This window comes from Gorilla gorilla, chromosome X (genome assembly GCF_029281585.2).
Source record: "Gorilla gorilla gorilla isolate KB3781 chromosome X, NHGRI_mGorGor1-v2.1_pri, whole genome shotgun sequence".
In the NCBI taxonomy this organism is placed as follows: Eukaryota; Metazoa; Chordata; class Mammalia; order Primates; family Hominidae; genus Gorilla; species Gorilla gorilla.
Window position 1 is genome coordinate 121,956,365 of NC_073247.2, and position 24,336 is coordinate 121,980,700.

Sequence of the window (24,336 nt, forward strand, 5' to 3'; positions counted from 1 at the left end):
AGCCTTTCCGTAGAGAAAGGGATAAGGCAACAGTAGGCAGAGGCAGCACCCCAAGAGATTCCTTTCTTGACATAGGCTCTTATCTGGCCCTTGAAAGTCAATAGCACCAGTTACCCTACCCTACAATCCAGGTGTTTCCCCCAAGCCCAAGTTGGGGGTACCAATCTGGAACTGGAAAAAATAGCTGGTAATAAGTGTAAGCGTGTGGTATGCCTAGTGTGTGTATGAGTACGTACAAGCTCTGGGTGACCACATCTTGAGCATTTTCAGACTCTGTCCTATACTCAGAAAATGGGCAAGCCTTGATGGTAGGAGAAGGGGTCCCCATATCAGATGATTTAACTGAATAGCACTGCTACTGCCCCTCACCAGCTCACAAAGAGGAAATGCCCAATAACCACTGACTGATTTGGAGCAGACCTAAGCACAGCTAAGCTCCTGCCAGAATTCAAGTCTGATATTTGCCTGAGTTCTGTGGCAAAGGATCTGAAGGATCCTTAAAGGATCAATGTGGCCAGGTTAGGGTGTCCAAATAAAGGCTAATCTATATCAGCAAGCCAGGATTCAGAGACAGACAAAAGGATGACATTGGCAAATCATATGGCAGGGAGTGGCTACAAGCAGGTAAGGTTTCCCAAGTGCTAGTTTGGCAATAAATCAGTATCTGTTCCTAACTATATTCCTTCAGAGCCTTCAACTGTTAACCTTTTAGTAAGAAGTACCGACAAGACCAAGATCCTATGATGAGAGAGGTTAAACTTAAAAAAGAAACATAAAATGATAACTCGGTTTTAACATTTTATTGGGTAAATGATTTTAAAGGTAATAACAATAGTGTCAAAACTACTACAATATCTTTCCACAGCCATACCTTACAGACCCACATAAACCTTCTCATATTTTTTTTGCTCATATTTAATATTTTAAAGCCATACATGTCATATAAAATGCCCATTTCCAATAGTTTCTTCAAACTATTAAGCAATTAAATGTGGAAGGAAGGAGGGCCTAGTTATACTGGAAGGGGTTTCAGGTAATCTGTGATGTCTTACGGTAATCAAAAAACAGGTTACTAAGAAAGAAGGAAAAGAGGAGCTACTCCAGGTAGCTTTTTGCTCATTACAAGTCTCACCATTGTATCACCAAGAACTCATTATGCTGGTGACAGATTCAAAGTAATTTTGGGGAACATATAAAACACTAAAATAACTTAGAAACTAGATCCAAATATTTCAAAAGTAATCAACTTTGATATACAAAAGTAGTCAGAGGTGGTTACAAAAGTTTGTTTGCTCAGTGCGTCTATGTACCAGCGCAGTTACTGGGTAGAGCAAAATAAAAGGTTCATTTTCTTCTGAAATAGCAATAAAAAACAAGGAAAACATATCTTTGTATATAAAGGATCAATGCTGGTCTTAAGAATAATGTCATCAGAAACCCTTAAATCGAGAGGCACACAACGGGTTTCCACTTTTAAAAAATAAAAGGAAAGTCACCAGTTTATTTAAATGGAGGAGGTGCTCACACCCCTCAAATAAACTTAATTCATTTTAACATCACTAGCAAAAATCACTTAGAAACTGTACAAAAATAAAAAAGTTAACACATTTAATCCTGCAAGGTTTTTGTAAGGACTGGAAGGCAGGCTTTTGAAGCAGCATTTGGGCATGGCTGGGGGCTTCTTTGGTTTGATCTAACACACATAAGAGATGGAACCTATTCCAGATGACAGTTTCAAATTTCCTGCACATTTGAAGACAAGATAAGAGGCCAGTATACAAACTTCCGGTGTGCTGGGCACTGGGACTGTATGTGCTGGACTGAAAATCTTACAACTGCTTTAAGCTTTAAGGGTGAGGGGAAGCAAGCCTTGCACTTCCTCCATCAATTTCACTGACCTCTCGTGTTAGGGGAGACTACAGAGGGTAGTAGCACATTCTCGTGCAGTCAGAAGGCCACTTGAGGGGTGGGGGACAATTTGTTCTTTTAGAATCTGGTACCTGGCTGACCTTGTTTAAGAACAAGAAAACCCTTCCAGAAATGGAAGCCTTTTGCTACATACCAAAGCAAAGTACGTACTATTTCCAAGAGGAAAAATACCCAGTTGCATCTGAAAACGGAAAACTTAAATGGAACGAATTAACATTTAAAAGGGGCTATGTAAACTTTGTGCTACTCAAATGAAGTTCAAGTATTACTTCTGAGCTGTTTAAAGATCACTGAACTCATACAATATTCTGATGATAAGAGTGCAATTCACATTTGTGTTTCTGAACAAATAAATCACAACTGGCTAGAACACAACCTGTGCAATTAGAATCTTCGTCTGAGTTAAAGACATGCTACATATTTCAACATGTTCAAAGTTAATTCATACCACATAATTAACAGCTTTGTATATACGACAAAGGTGAAAGGGTCTAGCATTTGTTTGAAGCACACCATTACAGTTTGTATAACACCCTTTACACTACAAAGTCTTTTAGTCAAAAGCTACTTAGAGACAAAAATGCACTTTGCATTACTTGAATACAAAAGGAGACAAAACTATCCTTTTCCCCCAAGCCATGTTGGGAAATATTGCTGACCTCGTCCTTTGAAGCCTGCAGGATGGTTATTTCTTCAGTTTAACATTATTACACTGCTAAGAAAATCTGTATAACATCTGCATATATCAAGGATTTTAAAAAATCTGATATGATTTTAGAGTCCGCATGACCAGTCACGTGACCTGCTCAAGATTGATTAGCACCGTTAAATACATAAACACACATATATGTATGTATGTATGTATGTGTAAGTATATGTACACACACACATCTATGTATGTAATAAATCTTTGCTAAAAAAACTTCTAACCATAAGCTCACCCAGGACGAGGAGCCTGTTGAACTGATGAGATGATGGATAAGATGGATTTCACGATAATATTGGTCTATTTTGTCTCTCTTCAGTTTGCTTGTTTTATTTACCTTTTTTTCCTTTTTTTGTTTTTTTGTTTTTTGTTTTTGTTTTTTTTTGCAGCAGACAATATCATTCAGCTTGTGCTCAGTTTCCCTATAAGGGTAAGAAAAGTTTCCATCAGGTAGCCACTTGTTTTTATACTGAAAGACTAATCTGCTCCAAAATGCTCCCAAGTAGAAATGACAGGACTCAAAATCCCTTTCTAAAGCCCAACAGCTAACTTTTTCTGACTAATCTCTAGCTTCATTGAAACTGGCTACCAAGATTGCATTTCAGGCTAACAATTGGCTTCTTAGTTAAGGCATCACAACTGAAAATGGTTATTTCAACAATGGATGCTGTGGATGAAGGAATACCAACAAACTTCTAAGAACTCTCATCAAAAACTAAAGCAATTTGCTTTGCCCCAGTGGCAAGCAGAAGGAATTTAGCCCATTAGCTCACAAACTAGGAAGGGATTTTTGAATTCTGAACTAGCAGTCTGTCACTTGTCACAGTAACTATATGTATAAGCTGTATCATTTTGATATTCAGTGACTTTTTTGTAGTTTTAGAATATATATTCTGCAGCATACTTTAATTCATCACTTGATATGTTGGCTTCCTATTTGAAAAAATTATATATATTTTTCCAAAGACACACAGACACACACACATAACCATAAAATGAAGGTCATCTTCCTCCAGAATAATCTGTCATTTTTCCTGGGGATATATGTATGGACCTCCTATCGACATCAGTAAGTTATCTTTGTATGCATCATGGGAAGACTATACTTGCAGATGAGCTGGGCTCTAACTATAGCATATCTGAATGCCAACTCCATTTTCACAGGTGTGACATAACATCTTATCAATGTAGTAAATGTGTTTCTATCAAAAGTATGTAGTGCAGAAAGAGATTCAAGCTATTTTATAGTATCTCTAAAACTCTAATATTGTCCCCATGACAAACGTATCTGAAATCACGGCAAATATGAACTTTTGTTTCACTAAATTATCTTTACCATATCTTTAGATGGTAGCTAAAATGGATTCTAGCCAATCATGACTTATTGAAACCTAGAGCTAACAAATTTAAATTAATATAAAATAGACAAATGTCTCTTTTTGGTTATTTGCTCAAAATAATTTTTTTTCAGCTTAAAAAAATACTTAAGAGTAAGGAATTTGTCTAATCTTCTGTTTCACATATAGAAACAATAAAATTTTACAAGAATATTTTTCTAAATTGCCTTTTTTCTAACCCCTCTTAATTCCACTTAATTATATTCTTCTCAAAGGCACTAAATTCTGTATCTGCTCTCTTCCTAATATTTGCTGCTCATAAAATGTTTCCTGTAGCCTTTTTGAAAGGTAGTTTGTACCTTCTCCAAACAGTGTTTTAGTTTGCAAATTGGTTCTATAAAGTGGTGAGGCAGTCTCTTCTATGATAACCAGCACAATAGGGATAAATGATTTCTCTCTCTCTGTGACAAGCCCTATCACGGACCTTTGAATGCTCACTACTAGAACTAAAGTTCATATATTTTCACCATGGGAAAAACATATACTTAAGGAGTGAAGACCCAACTACTAGGCTGTCATAGCAAAGTGAATTTCAGACAAAAATCAGGAGTAATATACAAATACCTGAATTTGATATGAATTAATCCCAAACTCAGGTATCAAAAAGCAACTATCTTACTGAGGAAAACTAAAGACAAACCTAAGTAAAATCCCTAAAAACTGCACACTTTCTTCCATCCACAGTCAAAGGAAGGGAGGCGGGGAAGGAAGAAGGAAAACGGGAAGGAAGAAGGAAAACAGGAAGCAAAACAGGAAGAAAGGCAAGGAGGACAGAAAAACAGAAACCTGACTGAGACAGCAAAGCAAAATTCTACATAATATTATAAGGAAAAAAAACCCAAAATCATATATGCTGCAAAAAAAAAAAATCAATGATCTAACATAATAAAACAGTATCTTAACAAATGCCATTTTTCTACCCGTTACCATGATGATCTTAGTTGACGATGTCGAAGCTTCACCATGGCAACGGAAACTATCATCATAAAATGGTACAGTAAAAGAGATAGCTAGACCAAGAAGGTGTAGGGTCTCCTGGGAAGAGGTCTGCAGAGAGGCCCAGTGACTGGTTGTGCGGCTCAGTGTCAGGAATAATGGTTGTATGGCGGAAGGGGATGCCCAATGCCATTTTGGAAATGATGATGCTGGCGATGAGCAAGGTATTCAGCATAGCTCAGGGTCATCTTTTCACTACGATACCTGAAAGAAAGTCAGGGAAGAGAAAAGTTAACATTGAGAAGTAGGTGACATGCCATTGTCACTGCTAGGAAGGACCTTAAAGATAATTTTATAGATCAGGAAACGGGGTCCCAGAGAGAAGCAGTGACTGCCCAAGGTCACAGAGATAGTAAGTAGCAAAGCTAAGATCAGAACTTGGAAATCAAAAGTCTGAGTCCAGTGCTCTTTGCACTCTACTACTCCTTGTTTAAATTGTTCTTTTAAAAATTTTATTGTCCCCTCAGCCCCAGTTTTCTAACAGGAGTATGCATCTCATTCGATTCAGTTGATTATTTTTCTTCAGAAATCTTCCACCTCTCCCTCTTTTACTGTTCCTTTCTCTGTCCACACATCTACTTAGGTCTTACCATTAAGTAACAACAACAAAAACAACTTTTCTTAATTCTGGTATGCTGAACTCTCACTTTTCCCCATGTCTGGCTTTCTTTTCATTGCCACATTTCTCAAATAGTTGTGTGTATTTTCTGCCTTCAATCCCCATCTCACACTACTACTCAGCTCAGTGCTCCTTGGCTTCTGCTGCCACCCTTCCATGGAAATAGCCATCAGAAGGCTTCCCCTGACTCAGCTTGATCTTTCCATTTGCCCATCATGCCCTTAAGCTCTCTGGTGCTAAGGATTCTATACCTCCACATGCCCCTGGTTCTCCCCTGCCTCTCAGATTGCTCCTTGTCTCTGAATGCTCCTATCCCTGCCTTGTAGAATTTTGTTATGTTTCTGTATTCAGTTATTTTGACTCTATACTGTCCCCCAACAGTGAACCCTATCCTTACAATTTCAATCATATCTAGCCATGAGCTCATACATTTTCATTGACCTACTAGATATTTCTATATAGATATCCTAAGAAGCACCTCAAATCCAAAATTGATGCATAAACTTAACACACTCCTCTTGTGGTCCCTACTTTGATTAAAGGGATTACCTTGGTCCCTTTTATCTAGATTAACGCCTTGACTTTCTTCTTTATTTCTAAATGATGACCCAGTCCTTTCATTTCTTCCACATTATTTTCGTATCGATCCCAACCTTTCTTCCCATCTCACTGCCATAGCTCTAGTTAAGGCCCCTGTTGCACCTCTTTTGGACTGCTGCCACAGATTCTTAGATAATACCAACGCTTCCTGGCTCATTTTCCTGTTTCCAATTCCATTCTTATACCTCCCCAAGCCCATCTGATTAAAATCCTTCAATAGCTACCAATTGCCTATAGAACCAGGTCCAAACTAATTACTCTGGAACTCAGGACCCTCAACGGTCTGCCCAACCTACCTTCTGGGCCATATTTTCCTCTAATGATCAGCTTCTCTATTACACTAAAAGACCAGCCCAATCAGACTATTTCATATTCTCAGAACTTGCTTTGTACTTCACCACCCTTGACTCACAAGGTCTTCCTTAAGGGAATCCCTTTCCTCCTGTCAAAAAAAATCCCTTTTTACCTGTCAAATATTCTATCCATTCTTCAAACCCAGCCCCCAGCTGACCTCTTTGAAACTATCTGTTATCCCCCTCCCACTCTCTTAGAATTCCTCTTTCCCTACTTTATGGGAATGGATCTCATATTATCCATCATATTCTGCCTTAGATTAATAATTTTGTCCATGCCCCTTCTATTCTCCTCCACTGTGAACTCAGGGAGAGCAGAGATGGAGGTATTTCTGAATTTGTAACTCCTCAGAGCTGAGAATAGGCCATTTTTAGACTATAAGCATTCAATGTAGTTTTATGGAATTGAAATAAATGGAACCAGCAGCCCATTTTCCTAAAATGTACGGTATTTTCCTTTTTAAATAAGCATCCCTATTTTTTCATGCTGAAATTTATTTAGCATTTGAGTTTAGCTCAATTGTGTTTTTCAGCAAGCTAACAAGTTTTCTTGGTAGACTTCTATCACTGCCAAAATTCTGAGATTAAATTCGAATTTGAGGACTGTTTATCAGAATCCTGGGGTTCTGCTCAGTAATGTCAAAAGCTAGCCAATTGCTAATTCAAGTACTTTCTCCAATAAAGTAGTCTAAAGTCTCCAAGGGCTTGCTCGTACAAAAGCCAGAGTAATCACACAGAGCTAAAGATGGGAAAGATAGGCTCATACATCACACAGGCTTTACTACCAAGCAGAGTTCCATTGTATCCACCCTCAGTATGACCCTGCCATTCATTTCCACTCTGTTTCAGAAAAGAGAAGTGTAGTTAGAGAGACCAAAGAAATCAAAGGGTTATAGGCATACACATCAAAATGTACAGGTTAGCCTTGTGCTAGAAAATGTCTTCTGTACCTGGTCAGTTTTATGGTTTTCCTGAATTCATTAGTAATTGGAGCTTTGTATCCTCCTTTCCTCAATAAGGAGTCTATGGTCTGTATATGGTCCCATCCTGTAGAGAGATGACCAGATAAAATATCAGTCAAGCACATGTAACAAACACCTTTCATTAAATACAAAATGACTTTGTAGAGGTCAGCTATCACTGTCACCAAATGCCATCAAATCTTTTGGTCCTAAAAACAATCACACAGAAAAGCTAAGATTTCATCCTTTACAAAAGCAGGGTCATCACCACACTCCTTAAATTCTAGCTATCCACAATGCCAAACAACACTGGCTCCTTTATCTTCACATTCGAAGTCAAGGGGTCTAAGGGGCTGGCAGAAATTGCTCAGTCATGACTGTAACAAACCATATCTGTTGTACTTTCCTCTAACAGTGACATCTTTAAAAGGGAGTGAAAAGCCTATATGCCATTTTGCCAAGTCAATATTTAGGACTCCCACACCACCTCACAGTAATTGTTGTTCCTTATGGTATCTTCTGTAATTCTGTAATCATTCAAGTTTGTGTGCAGTATTCAAGGGTATTTTGATTAGTTCTGACATGGATGGTATACTAGTATCTGAGGCCCTCTATCTTTTATGTATGCTTTACAAAGTTAATGATACTAGGAGATTAAGACATTTTCTAAAGCAACCCAAATAAATCTTCAAGTAACTGCCTTGAAGACTTTCTGATCTGGCGATTTAATGGCATTAATTTTGCTATTATGTATCTCACATTTATAAGACAAACATGGGAAAACCAAATTACAAATGCTTTCTGATGAGAAGAAAAGCTCCCCAAGATAAAAGATTCATTTCGACCAACATGAAACCAGAATTTAGTAGTTGCTAAGAAAGGATAAAATACTACAGAGTGAAAAGTTACTTTGTGTTACAATGTTGGTTCATACAGGTCTATGCTCTATGTGTGAAACAGGAAAATTCTGATTAGGAAGTGTAGACCAAGCATATAAAACACTAACACTTCATGTTTTCGCAATCCTCCGATCTTAATGGGAAACCTAGAATCTTAGTATCAGCAGGATGAGTAATGGCAACCACCTAAGAATGAAACATTTGATACTTAAAATGACAAAGAACTATGTGGCTAAAGGCTTGTTTATGCCACAATGGAATATGGGAAAAATGCATTTCAAATCGGTAGCAAATTGTTGCCTAAAATGAAAACCAACTAATATAAATTCTGCTTTTTAAAAAATATACACTTATGGGTTTATGCCATCAAACTTCAGTGCAGGGATTCAACTTCTGTGAGTACTTCACCGACTTGATACAGACATTGCAGTGGCAGTGATGGAAGAGTCACTTCTTATAATTTGACACTGTTCAATTATTAGACATAACTGCAAGGTCAGATATCGCATTTCAGTTTGTATATTTGTTTAAATTCTTCACCAGATCATATGAAATAAAGTACAACAATGACCTTGCTCCTTTGCAACCTCCGGTAGGTAGGTGGCGGTGCGTTTTGATCCTTTTTCATTGATGAATTCTATTCTAATGCCATGTACACCCACCTGAAAGAAATTGGCAGTTTTATTAGTACAGTCTTCTTCAAAGAATCAGAAAGAAAAGGTTATAATTTAACTTTCAAGAGAATGCAGTTCTTCCTTTCCCTTTGTTTTTAGAAGGAGGTATAAGTTTTCTCTTTCCAAAGCTTTGACTTTGGAATTGAAGGCCATTATGATGGCCATGGAGAGGGAAAATATTGATTTGCATGTGCCCAACATGCACTAGGCTATGATACTGTGTTTGGAAAACTGGAACAACTATTCTGAAGCTGTCTGTAGAATAAGACGGTTGATGGCAAAAATCCTGCCCCCACTCCCAAATTGTAGCTCATGCCAATAAAGAACTAGAGACAAAGGTGACTGACTTCAAAGAGATAGCAAACAACCATCCTGTTTTGCAGGTACACTCACCACTTCTGATTAAGTTCCAAAATTTTTGGTGCTGATCCCCTCCCAAACTGTCTACTCCGTTTAAAACATTAAATTATACGTAGGCAAGCAAACACAGTCAGGTAAGATTGAAAATTAATAATGAAAACAACCAGATCCTACATCATCACCCAGTGTAGACAGCATTTCTTTAAAAATGCATTATGACTTAGAGTGGGGTAGTAGCAGACCTTCACTGTCCATCTACACCATTGTCTTCACACAGCTCTACTAAATTTAAGAATAAAGATTTCAAATCACTTCACTGTAGTGCATTATTGCAGTCTCTTTATATACTAGCCCAGAGACCACTGTAACTTTTTAATGTAAAACAAGCTTGTGGTGGTGCCCTTAAAAAGGTAGTCTTCTAAGTAACTGTGAGCAATTTCTTGCTAATTTTTTTTAAATAATGTGCTTTTCCTTTGATTAGCATATGATTGAAAGAAATCTGTCCTTTCCCCTCATATCTCACATAGAATAGTATACAGAGCTAAAGATCAAAATTAAAAGTTCTTAACTTCTTTGTGAACATTGATAATAAAAACGAAATTTCAAAAGCATAACGACCCCATTCTGTCCTCTTGGATCTGTGGTTGCCTCAGATCAATGGTTCCCAAGTGGAGGGTCAGGTTGTGCAAGGTACTGGAATGGAGATGTAAGACCAGGTAAACATTATTACCCAAGATGGAGGCTTCTTTTCAGAGCAGGTGAGTAAAGTCATAAACCTTTATACTTTCCATGTGTATGGATGTAAAGGTCTAGAAGAGGAAAGGGGGTCAATGAAAACTTCTTTTGCTTCTTCTACCCCCAGTCTCAAATTTTCCAATTTTTTCAGGAATAAAAAGTCCTCTGGGAAAATCCATTTCATCTTTCCCCAGGTCTTCACACATCTATCCATTAGAGCCTGTCAGATCTTCTGAGGAATTTATGGTTTTTTATTTTTATTAAAGCATATCTCTGGCTATTTCTTCTGTCTATTTAATATCAGTACTCTTACGAATCTCTTTCTGCTAAAAATGCGACCAGGGTAGCTGTTTAAAAACTAACACAATACTTGCCTCCCATACTGTGTGGGAAATAACTACGTATATAGCTGAGAAGAAATATGAGCGCTTAGCTATCAGGCATTTCCAGGATAAAGGACATCTACTAATCTCTCCAGTGCCTGATGAGACAATGACAAATTTGCAAAATTTTCTGTATACTGACTTCCTGATCAGTAGCTTTCAATTTTTTTTTCCTTTGACAATATGATTCCTCATAATTTGTTTTTTAAAAAATACACAGCATAAGTAATTTATACTCCATCATCCACTGAAGTGAATTTTGAATCTTCAACTCTATTTATCAAAAATCTGTCATGTTAAAATTGAAAAGAATTTTGGTGTTTATTAAGGTGTCTAGTCAAAATTGTGATAGGAAGAATGTCTCCCTATCTGTGAGATGAGAGTGTCAGACAAAATTAATGATATTTAACTGGCAAGGGGTGGGGAGTGGGGCTGCAAAGTTTATCAGAATTTCAGGAGGTTTCATGCTTCAACAAATACGTTTTGGAAAAAGAACAGCTCCCCAGGTAATTTTTATTCTAATTGAACTAGATAACCTCTAATAAGCATTCTAGTTCTGACAAACTGTGGCTACATACTAAGATTTTTAAAAGTGATTTAGGCAAATGGGGGTAATTTAGACACTTAAGTCCTTTCTTTATAGGAGTACATCCTGTGTTCTTGAACAAAAATGTCAGAGTTTTAATGTCTAGTAATTTAATAATTAAAAGAAGTTAAGACTGATTGTATGGTATGTGAATGGTATCACAATAAAGCTGTGTGTGTATGGATACAAAGGACATATTGGCCAAAACAAAAATTACTCACGAATAAGACTGCTTTATTTACTCTGCATTTTGAGAAGGTCCTACCATCAAATCTGATAAGAAAAAAACCCCAAATTCTCCAATTTTGATTTAGTACCACATTTACAACTTTTAATTGTTTTCTGGGTTCCTATGACTCTGAACAATTGAAAGCCCCTGTAAATTGAACTGTAAGTATAGTGGTTTTAAAGTGAATTCTTTTTATGAACTTTTTTTCATAGGTCAAAAATACTCTCCACAAAGCTACAAAGCCCAAACCAGAGTGACTCATTTTTTTCAGCTAGTAGAATTAGGAGAATGGTAATAATGTTCTTAACAAAATCATAGTAGCTTTCTTTCTGTTACCTCTTGAGCAACAGCATTTTCTTTACTCCTAGAACCACAAGCCGCTAAATAGTCATACTGAACAATCAAAACAGGAGAAGGAGAACATGGCCTGCTGTGGAGAATGACCAATACTGGCCAACCTGTGGAAATCACTGGCTTTGCAATGAAATGAGCACCAAAACTAATTCCATATTGTTTCAGGGAGGCATCTGTCACAGCTACAACTCCAAAATGTAACCCTCATGCATAATTGAATCTTCCCTTATACATATTGGAGAATCCTTTGGCCCAGCAACATCCCAAGAGACAAAGGCTATAGTTGCAATTATAAACTAGATAAAAGATCAGCGAACCAGGGAACTGGGATTCCCCGAAGCAGATCTTTAAAACACTACCACGGTAACTTTCTACGTATGGATAAGGGGGTAGCATGTGGGAATAATATGTCACTAAACATACCCCTAACTAATCCTGCCACTGTTTGAAGTACAGCCAGGTGGGTACAAACTGGAAACTTGCAAATCTAGCCTTATGAGTCTGCAGGTCATTTTCAAAATTACTAGATGGTCTATGAAAAAAATGCTTTCGAGGTCCATCAGTTGCGATAATATTCTTTTAATCAAGACTACTTTTGCTAAGCAAAGCTAAAAATCAACCCCAATGGTAGTAAATTAAATGTAGGACTTATAGATAAGAGGATATGGAATTAAGCAGAGCTGTATCTGTGTGTGCTGATAGAACATTAAGACCAGTTCAACGGATTCATATTTCATGCTAAAAAGAAAGCCATATTTATTCTGAACCATTCCATAGCAAGTGATTTTTATTAATGCTATTATACAATCTTTTGTTTTTAACATTGTTCAGAATGATTAAATATCAAGATTAATGTTAAGACCCTAAAATATATCTTGATTATTCTGGGGTTGATTATCCAGTTTAGGGATTATGCATCCCTAGCTCCACCTGGCCTCAGCCCCATCCTCTTTCCTCTCTTGTCCATTTCTCTATTTTTTCACTCCTCTATCAGATAGCACGTGGTCACAGAAAGAAGAGGTACACACAAATTAATCAATTTTGCTACACAGTAAAAGGTTTGGTAGGAGAAGAGATTATAAATAATGGCTAAAATGAAGCTTTGAGACTGTCTGCAGATTTCATTTATCCTTGTTATCTAGTCCCATGTTAGAAATGTGGCTTCATTTAAAACTATTATCCTCTAATGCAGTGACCCTCAACACAAGAGCATTTTTTAAAAGTACCTTCTCCCATATTATATTCCTTGTAATTGCACAGTCAAAGCTTAATATACCCTAGTCTGTCTAATAAGGCAAGTGTTAGTCTTGTGATCCACAAGCAGCACTACAAAAGAGTCTCACTTTTACTTGTGAGCCTTGTCAGCAAGCCAACAATCTGAATATGCTAAAACATGAAAAAGAGTCATCTGGCTAAAAGCATAAATGAGTATAAAATGTGCTCTGGCTAAGTTGAGTAGCCTCCATGTAAACTTCTGACAGTTTGGGTCTACAATTATCTCCACAGTCCTGACCCTCAAAGCTAAATCTTCCCAATTACATCCTGGCCAACAGAATCACTCTACTACCTTGGGTGGCATCCTGTTTTAGCAAATACCATGGTCAGTCCCATTCTTCCCCATTTTCAGAACCAAATGCTGGGTTTCCCTGTAATAATATGGCCATGGCTTACTCTACTCATTTTCAGTGAGTTCATCTGAATAGCATAAGAAATATCAGGAGGTCAAAGAATCGAAAGTTGTTTGACATGTCTTTTTGGATGAAATCATTTGGCAAAATATGCTTTGCAATTAACAAAGCATCCAGTTACTGGCCATTCACATAAGACTGACCTGCCACGCTCAATATGCCAGTCCAATTGAAGTGAATGAAAGGACACTGTTCCTAATGAGAGGAGCTCAGGATGTTTGGCACACCCCCTAACCTTTAGAGGCTGGTATCACAGAAGAAATGCATGCTCTCTCACAAAACAACCCTGGGTACCACAGCCAGAAACAAACACTGTATTGGACAGTCCATGGGTCTGACCCAGAGTCTGGTGTTTCTGACATTCTTAGGAGGAAAAAACTATGTGCTATATCTTCTAACAGCACAAAACTCATGGTGCAGCATGGTCCACTCTTGAACTTATTGCCCCACAGTTCCTTCTGCCCTACTACTCCAGCTTAGCCTTTTGAAAACAGAAACTCTTCCTTTTCCTAGTGAAAGCAAATTCAACATAAAAGAGAAAAATACTTCAAACTTAGGCCTACTCCAAGTTTCTCTTGGATAATTCTTTGAGCTAGAAAAGTTAAGAATTTAATCATAGAAGCTGATAAGGATTTGTACAGATCCTAATGAACCACTTTCCCCAAATCTGATACTACCAAAAAAAAAATTTAGATGACATATTATCTCGATCTGCCCATCAAATCCTCACAGTCGTTACTCTGCATCACTTCAACCTGCCCACCAATTTGAAAAGCAATTCTGGAGTTCTGAAGGTACATATCTATCTAACATGATCCCTTCATAATCTGGCCAAATTGTAAATTTTTATAACAATGTTGCTGCAATTCAGCTTTTGTTTTTGCTGAGTATTATTTACTCTTGTAAACCTTAGAAACTGTAAACATGCATCTTTTTTTCTGGTTTATAAAAGGAGTACATATGTCTTACAAAAAAATTCCCTTTAGAGCCAGGTAGAGTGGCTCGAGCCTGTTGTCCCAGCTACTTGGGAGGCTGAGGCAGGAGGATCACTTGAAGCCAGGAGTCTGAGACCAGCCTGGACAACAGAGCAAGACTCTGTCTCTAAAAAACAAACAAACAAACAAACAAATAAAGCATCCTTTTAGGAAAGCATAAAGGAGAAAATAAAGATGGCCTGTAATCCTAGTACCATCCGACTAGAGATAACTCTTATCTTAGTGACGTAAAAATTATTTTTCTCCTGAACCAACTGAGATACCACCACAGACTATATTTTAGGCTGTTTTTATACATTATCTGACCAGTTCCTATACCTGTCTTTATTTTCAAATATCCTTTGAGATGCGTTTAGAAGCAGAATACCAGAAATATGAATCAAAAAAGATAATTGATTGCAAAGTCATCACCTGAGCATGACTAACCCTTTAACGTACTCTACTATAAAACCTCTGCTTCATCATCTGTCTCAGCTGAAGTTTTTCTTTTTTTCTCAGTTGTTACTTTGTGAAAAAGGTCCCCTTGACCAAAATACATATGTGTTTCTCTTCTTTAAAATCCCTGCAGATTAGTCACCTTTGGCTTAGATATTAGTTCAGTCTCCATGAACCAATTCTTGGCTTTTACAGAGCTTACCAAAGGACTAATTAGGGCCCATTTTGATTTATGTAGGAGACAGACTACTTGTCTATCAGGAACAAAAGCCTGCCAACTTATTTCATAAAAGCCACTGAACAACAATCTGATAACATTTATTTTAATAACTGACACACAGCTTTAAAATACCTGAACTCTCGAATAGTCACCATGAAATTTTAGTAAAATTTTAAATAAAGTATGGCTAATGAAGAGGTGCTTTGAAAAACTCTGAAGCCAAACATGTTTATATATCTTTTGCAATGAAGGAAATTGATCTTACTCTAAGATTTTGCAGAGAACAAGTGACAGCTCAGAGTGCAATTAAGGGGAAAAAAACCCCAATTCTCTGTAATGATTAATTATAATGAGCATCCCATAAAAACTTAACATCCTAAAGCTTCCCAAGAAATGTTCAGGCAGCACAGGTGACCTTTAAATAAAAAGCGTGCTTTCTATCAAAGTTAGAAAAATGCATTCCTTCCATTTCTTAAAAAAGGGAATAAGGGAGTGAATTTACAGACAAGAAAACTAAAGTTATAAAATTTTCTCAAAACCTAGAGATGTGACTTAGTTTACTTTCCAAAGGCTAGTGGGGACAGGGTGGGCGGGGGGAAGAAATCACCTCCTAGCAAACATGCCTAATATGAAATAATGCTGTTTGCCTAATAAGAAATTAAGAAAAATAAAATTGTATTCATTAGAACTGTACATTGAGTATCTGACTCAATACAGTTTAACTTAGTCTACAAAAGAAATTTGTTCCTAAAAAGTTACATGTGGGTTGAGTTTACATAAATGAATTAATCTTAAAGTCAAGAGGAAAACAATAAAATTCTATAGTGAGTTCTTCTACAAAGCAAAATACGTATTCATAAAGTGAATAATCGCTCCCTAATGTATTTGCCTAATTTAGACTTAAATATATAATGTTGACTTAAAACAGGATGATACAGTAATTAAATGGAGACATTAATGGCTTAGAGCATTTTTCTTCCTAAAGGGAATTCTTTTTGTGAACAGGAAATCTAGAAGGTACAACTTAAAAACTGGACTGTTTTTCACGTTTGTTGCCTACATTTAACTTGGCAATGGCCACTTTGAAAGTTAGGGACCTCTTGTTAAGACTTCTAAATGGCTAGTGGTGATTCATTCTCTGGACAATGAAACAGAAGCCATCTTTTAAAAAGGAGTATGTCACAGAATCATATTCTGTCAGAGTCCAAAGAGATCTTAGGTATCACTTAGTCCAACTTCTTCAGGTTCCTGAAGAAACTGAGGCCCAGAAAGGTCACAGAGCTGGGCAGTGGCAGTCAGGAACAGAACCCAGGTCTCCTTATTCCCAAAATTCAGCATTCTTTTAATTAAATGCTGGGGACACACACACACACACACACACACACACACAGGCAAATCATACATGAAATAATAGCTATAACAAAAGTACTAGGGAAGGGGCAGGGAGTTTATGGAATTCTGGGGAAGCAGCAGGCTAACTCCCTCCAACCAATAAACATGCTGCGAGTAAAACTGGAGACAACTTGAGGCGGCCTGAGAAGGGACTAATCTGCAGCGCATTTTGCTAAGGGAACCAACAGCTAATGGAAATTTGTATGCATTAAATCACCTTCTAAGAAGTTACTTTACTTTGTACAGCTTGCTTCCCCACTAGGCTTCTTATACATTGACTTGTTGATGCACAGCAAACTCTAGATGGCCAGGAAGCCTGAAGCCTTCCTTTCCCAACACTCCACGGCACTTTAAAAAAAAAACATTTAAAGTAGAGCATCAAGAAAGGACTAATCTTAATGATAGTGACATCTTATAAAAAAACTCAACGTCCCTGGGAAAATATGTACTGTGAAAAGCAGTTTCCTGGATATATGAAGCTCATATTTTTTAAGTTAGAAGAGAGAAAAAACATGATGTATATCATAGTTGGGAAAAACTAACCAAGAGGGGAAACATAACATATACAACTAGAAGTCATTTCGTTGGGTGACTTTATGAGTCATGCTTACCATCTGTGTATGAATGGGAACTCTGTTTTCAATGGCACATTAAGAGGAGCTAAAAAATGTAAACCTTTAAGGGGGGAGTGAGGGTGAAAAGAACATTAACTTCTAAAATATGTGGGAAATAATGACGGTAGCCAATTTATTCATCTCATCTGTTTACTCTCACGAAGGTTGTTACAAAAGCACCCTATTATTAACTGCAACTGAACACGTCAGAATTGAGCTGTGATCACTCAAGAGGTGTGCCTTGGAGGTTGCTTTTAAAGTGAAACACAGCTTTCTGAGTACCAGGAGTCCAACGAGGCTCAAGTACAATGACAGATGCTTTGGTACTTTAGGGACAGAGTGAGATCAGGGGCCTGAGGTATAGCTTTATAGTCCAGGGACAGATTTTTGGCATCATACAAGAACTGTGCTGGCCAGCCCCACCCAGCATGGGTTGATTCCATGTACGTATTGTGTGCTCCAATGGAACAGTCTGTCTTGGGACCACAATGTATTGCCCAGGTGACAGCTGTATAGACAAAGTGAGATACCAGTGATCCAGGTAGCCAGATATAGGAGAAAGTGACTAATGGTTTGTGAAAATGTCATTAATCTTTTGAAATCTGATCTAAGGAGTTACTTTAGAATACAGAGAATATTTTTACTTCATGCCTTCAAGTGATCTTGTCTCTAAAGCACAGAAGTAAAAGATGCTTGATTACAATTTAGAAAATATTTTGACTTCTGTCAGCAAATTGCTACATTAGCTTCCACAAAATCACTGGTAACATACTTGCTATACGAATTCTTCTACAAACAAAAAGTTTATTCATTTATATCATCCTGAAAATGAGCAGCTATGAGGTGACACACATAGAATCACCCCTCAAGTCAAGCTCCAGGCCATTGTAATGTCTGGTTTTATATCCTTTCAGATTTTTAAAAAGGAAACATGGCTCCCAAACAGTTTAACTCTACAAGTTCCAGGCTATGTCATTTTGGCAGGCTCCAACATGCTGCATGAGTTTTTCTTTCTTTACAAAGCACCATGTCTGTCAATCACCCTGTCATTCAGAATTAAGAAAATGATGTCAACTGAAGAACACAGAACAATGGTGATGAGTTTCTGTGTTCAAACACAAAGCATATCATGTCAGATTTATCTAGGGGAGCAATTTTCCTCATTTAACAACCATTTTAGCCTTGCAGGTAGACATTCCAATTTATCAGCTAATGAAATTTTTCCTCAAATTATTCACTCTTCATCCTTCTCATACCTACTAGGACATCATGATGTGGGCAATGATCAGTTATTCTTCGAAGGGTGGGGCCACTGCTCTAATTTGTCCTTACTGCCTTTTGTGGATGGCTGTTATTTTTAATGACTGCCCAGATTCCTTCAGAGGCTACCCATAAACACTTATTTTAAATGTTATAATTACTATTCTGAGGAAATAGAACATATGGAAGCATTACTGATTAGTCTGTCAATTCAATATTGACTTGAAATTAGTTACAGCCATTTGTAAAACCATTTGTCAAACATCCCTCACATTATCAAACAGAAGCACTCTAGCTCCTAAAACAAGGTCTAAAGTAAATCCTACTTTCCTACTAACTCCCATTATAAAATTAGAGACATGTTATCAGAAGAAAGTTCCCAAATAGACCGAGTTAAAAACCTTGCATGAAAAAGACAGTAAGATGGTAGCCAGACGCGTGGCAATTCATTTGTTTCCTGATTATCTGAAAACTGGGTGGCTATTACCACTGATCGTGGTCACGTTCCTCATCCTCATGACCACAGGGATATCTGTCTTGGTAGCGAAGATATCTACCTCTATGCTTTGGGACTTCTAGACTTTGCCCTCTTCCTGCTTTAATCTGGGCATTTTCATCCCTTTAATTAGGAATTCCACTGCAGTAACACACTTAACCAGCGGGGGTCAATTCTCAAACTGTACTTCCACCAGAAAAGTGCTACGTTAGAAGCTTCTGTTTATATAAAACATGCTCATTATCTATCTTCGACTTTAACATTCTGTATTAAAATTCTGTAATAATCTCCTTGTTTTCCCCTGTGGCATAAACATACACAGGACTTCACATTTCAGGTTAAAATTGCATACTTATGGTGAATAGGATATTTTTTCTTGGAAGAAAAGTTGTACCTATTAGTGTGAAAATTCTCGTGAAGCATATACTTTCATAATATAGACTGACTTCTCAAAAAGGAAAATCAAAATATAATTTACTTACATACAAAGATAAACCATAAAGACTTCCCCACAATCTTTTAAATAGTGATTGCATATTCAATATGATCTGTTATGTAACCAAATATTCAGATTTATTGATACAAAGACAGATAAAGAATGGAAAAAAAATTTTAAAAAGACTTAGTATAATATATAAAAGATAATGGAAAGAAATATTCCAAAATGTTAACAGTAGTTATTCTCAGAATGGTGTAATTATAAATGACTCACATTTCTCTCATTATACGTTTTTAATTTAAAAAATTTTCTTCTTTGATAAGTTAAAATTGCTATTATGAACAGAATATATGTATAAAGTTTATTTTCCATTTTTATTGTAGTAAAATACACATAAAATTTGCCATTTTAATAATTTTAAAGTGTACAATTCAGTGGTATTAAATACATTCACAATATTGTACAACCACCACCACTGTCTGGTTCCAGAACTTTCTCACCACTCCAAATGGCAACCCTGTACCATTAAGTAGTCACTTCCCATTTACCCCTCCCCCTAGCCCCTAGCAACTATTAATCTGCTTTCTATCTCTATGGATTTGCTCATTCTGGAAATCTCACATAAATGGAGTCATACGGAATGTGGCTTTCTGTGTTTCACTTCTTTCACTTAGCATAATGTATTCATGGTTCATTCATGTTGTAGCATGTATTTCACTTCTTTTTATGGCTGAGTAATGTTCAATTGTATGAATATAACATATTCTATTTATCCATTCATCTGTTGATAAACATTTGGGATGTTTCCACCTTCTGGCTATTGTGAACAGTGCTGTTATGAACATTCATGTACAAGTTTTTGTTTCAACACTTCAATTCTTTTGGGTATATACCTAGAAGTGAAATTGTGTCAACGTATAATTTTTTAATGCCTTTAATTCCATTTTGGCATTCTGTGTTTAGTAATGCCTTTTCAGAATCATTAAGGATAACCCTTAGAATATCATTCCCACAATACTATTACTCCATTTTCAATCACTGAGTAAGGTACATATTTTTTTAAGACCAAATCACATTCTTGTACTTAAAAATATAATTTCCACCCTTATTCTTTGTACACAAATTTCTCTTCTGCCAAATACCTGAAACAATGATGAACTAACTGAAAAGGATGGGCTTTTCCTCTTAGCATAGCCATTCTAACAGTAACTAATTCACTTTCAAATACTTGTATATTAAAAGTAAAAAAAAAAAAAATGTGGGCCAGGCACGGTGGCTCACGCCTGTAATCCCAGCACTTTGGGAGGCCGAGGTGGGTGGATCACGAGGTCAGAAGATCGAGACCATCCTGGATAACACGGTGAAACCCCATCTCTACTAAAAATACAAAAAATTAGCCAGTCATAGTGGCAGGCGCCTGTAGTCCCAGCTACTCGGGAGGCTGAGGCAGGAGAATGGCGTGAACCCAGGAGGCGGAGCTTGCAATGTACTGAGATCACGCCACTGCACTCCAGCCTGGGCGACTGAGCGAGACTCTGTCTCGAAAAAAAAAAAAGTGTATTTTTTGCTTCAATAGGGAACTAATACTTAATAGAAATTAATATTTAAGCCCCCTAAAATATATTAAATACACAATACCAAGTAGGAACAATATAGAATCTTCTGGAAATTCAGGCTGGCAGATGGTGACCAAAGAGGATAAATATGCCTTGGAAGAGTATATAGTGGAGTACACAGTACTACTTCTTAAGGGCTTTACATCCCACTCTCCTAACAAACAGAAAGCTGATGTATCTTTTGGACATAATAGTCCAATAATATCAAGGTTAATTTTAGCTGTAGACAGTGCTTTAACTGAGCTAAAGATGATGATGATGTACTCGGTGCTTAACCATGCCTATGTAACAGCTGTTGTATTCTCCCCTTTTTCCTTCCCCCAAAACACATGCACACACATTTATGTAATACTAGTATGTTCATGTTTGTGACACACACACATGCACACACACAGAAACACACATGCCAGAACTGTACTTCCAACTCAGTAGCTGCAAGAATAGAAGTGTTCTTGTAGCTTGGTCATCCCCCTTGGATCTCAGGTTTTTCCCATATAATCACTCCCATCCCCACTACTACATACACAACACCCTGCAATCCAGAAAGCAAAAGTAAATCTGGCTGCGGAAGAGGAAACAGCAGCCTTAAAACAGTAAAAGAACCACCCAGACTATAATATATGTTAATAAGTAGGGAACATGATTTGGGGCTGTTTAAAAATAAAGTACTAAGGAATATTTCCATAATATTTGTAGACTTTTCTTTAAGAAAACTCAAGTAAGAACAACAAACTTATAGAAAATAATAAATTAGAAATTTCAAGTTTACAAAAGGTTTTCTACATTCCAACTTTGGTAGGAACAACAGTATAAATTTATTTTATTTCTTCCTTTGCAAAAATCCTAAGATGTGTTCATATTCTGATAATGCTCCAGAAAATCTTAGCACAAAACCCAGAGGGGACTCTAGCATTGTACTCTCTGTAGAAAAGTTGTTTTTCACCCCACCCCCTAAAACTTTCTAAATAGCTCTGGTATAACAACAATAATTTATATCATAGAGATTTTTTTTCAAATGAAGAACCTTATAAATGTCTTATTCTGTATATTGGAAAACTGAATTGCAGTGGAGTAAGTAAATTGTTCAAAGTCTCACAAGGAATCAGGGCAAAGCCAAAATTAAATTCAAGTCTAATAAACTGTGAAGACAGTGATCTGTCCCCAAGGCAGAATAGTTCAGTTACAATGGGGGATGGTCCTTCTAAAACAGCAGAAGAATTAAAATCTGTTATAAGGATACAATAATGCCATTTATGAGTGTATGTGTGAGAGAGAATGTTATGTTTATCACTGAGTTCCCATTGTTTCATTCTCATAGCACTTATTTCTTCATACTTTCTATACACATTTACTCGCCACTAAATTATGACATGCTTCATGGTGGGAACCAAATCTTACCACTTTTATACATGGAGCACATTGCCTGGAATACAACAGGCATTCAGTAATATGGGCATGCTTGTGTGTAAAATTTCATAGACCCAATAGACCTACGCTCAACATCTCCTCCCAGCCACCAAAGCAAATCATGGTGAGAACCTTTGAACTTCACTAACAATGTTAGCCAACCCCGTGTACTAAAGAAGAATAAAAATATGATCAATATAAGCTACTCTAACAATAGCAATGCACAGAGATACCCTAGAAATAACCTTAGTATTATTTGTTAGAGTGTTTAAGTGTATAAACTAAGGTAGCCAAGAATGAATTCACATTATTTAACTCTAGTTAATCAATACCTTGTTATTATCACAAGCTGATTCCCCCAAATGGTGTATTATCCTAAATATTTCTTCTTGTTTCTGAGATGTATCCTCTGACCAACTAGTTACTTAGTGGCGGTTATACCAGAGTGCACCAGAATGAGAATAAGAGGAGAAATAAATTCCAGTCAGTCCTTCTTATTACTTATTAACAGCTTTTATGAGGTGCTTTGGTGAGGTAGTAGGAGAAAAATGAAAACTAAATTCAGTTTGGGGATTATAACAACACGTGGCACTTTGTCCTTTAAAAAACTCATTTACTTATATCTCGTTCAGTTGTGACGTTTATTCATCCATATTACTCTCGACCTCCATTACAATAGAGAATGGGCTGAAAGAGTTATTTTCTGGGCCAAATTTTTAACATCTCCTCAAGAGTTACCTTCATTTTTCTTTAAAAATTTTTCTATAATCTTACCTCCCAGTCCAAATAATCACAGACATCTTCAAAGTTAGTGAGCAGAGACACTGAGCAGAAAAGCCGTGGCAGCTCATCCCTTGTCATTGGGGGAAAACGGCTATCTTTAAGGGCACTGTTAAAAACAAAGCAAATATTAAAGCAATCACTGGATATGAAAGTTCCCAATTTCAAATGCAAACAATTGTTTGAAAAAGGTAAGAGTTTCAAAAAGAATCAGTAAGATGTCAAAGGTACCAACAAGCTTCAAATGTATTCAAATTCCCCAAAGATTTTAGAAGTCACCTTTTTTTTCATTTAATAGATTGTGTTTGCTAGCCAATCTTGTGACCACTTCAATTGTAAAGAGTGAATCATCAATTACATTTCCTGTACAGCCATTTCCTGATGTCTTTCCCTGCTACTTGTAGAATCTAAGAATGTTTTATTTTGCTTTTGAGAAGAATAAAAACTAGACTAGTGGAAACTTGTAGGAAGATTTCTGGATCTAGTGCTGGTGGCAGTAAAATTATATATATATGTGTGTGTATATGTGTGTGTGTATGTATACATATATATGTATACAAACATACACATATATACAATATTGTTTTAAAAAAGATTATACTAGGAAGGCCAGTCACCATAGAACAGCACTCAAAGAATTCAAAGGAAGATCAAAATTTCATTTTCTTCAATTAAAAAAAAAAAAAAGAAAAGAAATAATCATGCAAATTATAGACTAAAAATACTCATAAGAATTTCAGGCCCCCAATAAAGGATAATTTAACATATGACTCAAAAATTGTGAAACTACAGGAAATAGGGCTAATCTAGGAAATAAAAGTATGATTAGGAGACCATTAATCACGTCAATGAATTTCTGAGTACATCAACTCTGATTGGATCCTGTAATCAAGTGTAGTATATCATAGTGCCAAACTCTAGAAAATCCCACTGTAAAATGTGGAAAAACCATAATTCTTCCTGCAACGGAATAGAAAATACACACACACACACACACACACACACACAGTGTGTGTTCCTTATACTTTTAAAAGAAACCACTTCCTGATCAAGAAAAACAAACATACCTCTGATTGCCTACTATATTAATGGCACTACTGGTATTCATAACATCCATCTTCAAATGTCCTAGATAGTAGCCAGGCTTAGAAATATTTTCATGGATTAATCCTCAGAGGTTACAAACTCAGACTCTACAAACTGCTTGGGTCA

The 24,336-nt window shown here is 36.7% G+C and overlaps 1 protein-coding gene across 2 annotated transcripts in view; it reads right to left on the minus strand.

The window, feature by feature from the left end:
* Positions 1-785: 785 nt before the first annotated feature.
* Positions 786-24,336, minus strand: part of AMMECR1 (AMMECR nuclear protein 1) — a 124,305-nt gene continuing 100,754 nt past the window's right edge. For both annotated transcript variants that reach the window (XM_004064705.5, XM_055376792.2), the window contains 4 exons: positions 23,119-23,233; positions 9,033-9,123; positions 7,551-7,647; positions 786-5,232 (listed from right to left, as the gene is read on the minus strand). In XM_004064705.5, coding sequence (XP_004064753.1) covers positions 5,118-5,232; positions 7,551-7,647; positions 9,033-9,123; positions 23,119-23,233 — 418 coding nt within the window. In that variant the 3' untranslated portion in view covers positions 786-5,117. The remainder of the gene's footprint in view (positions 5,233-7,550; positions 7,648-9,032; positions 9,124-23,118; positions 23,234-24,336) is intronic.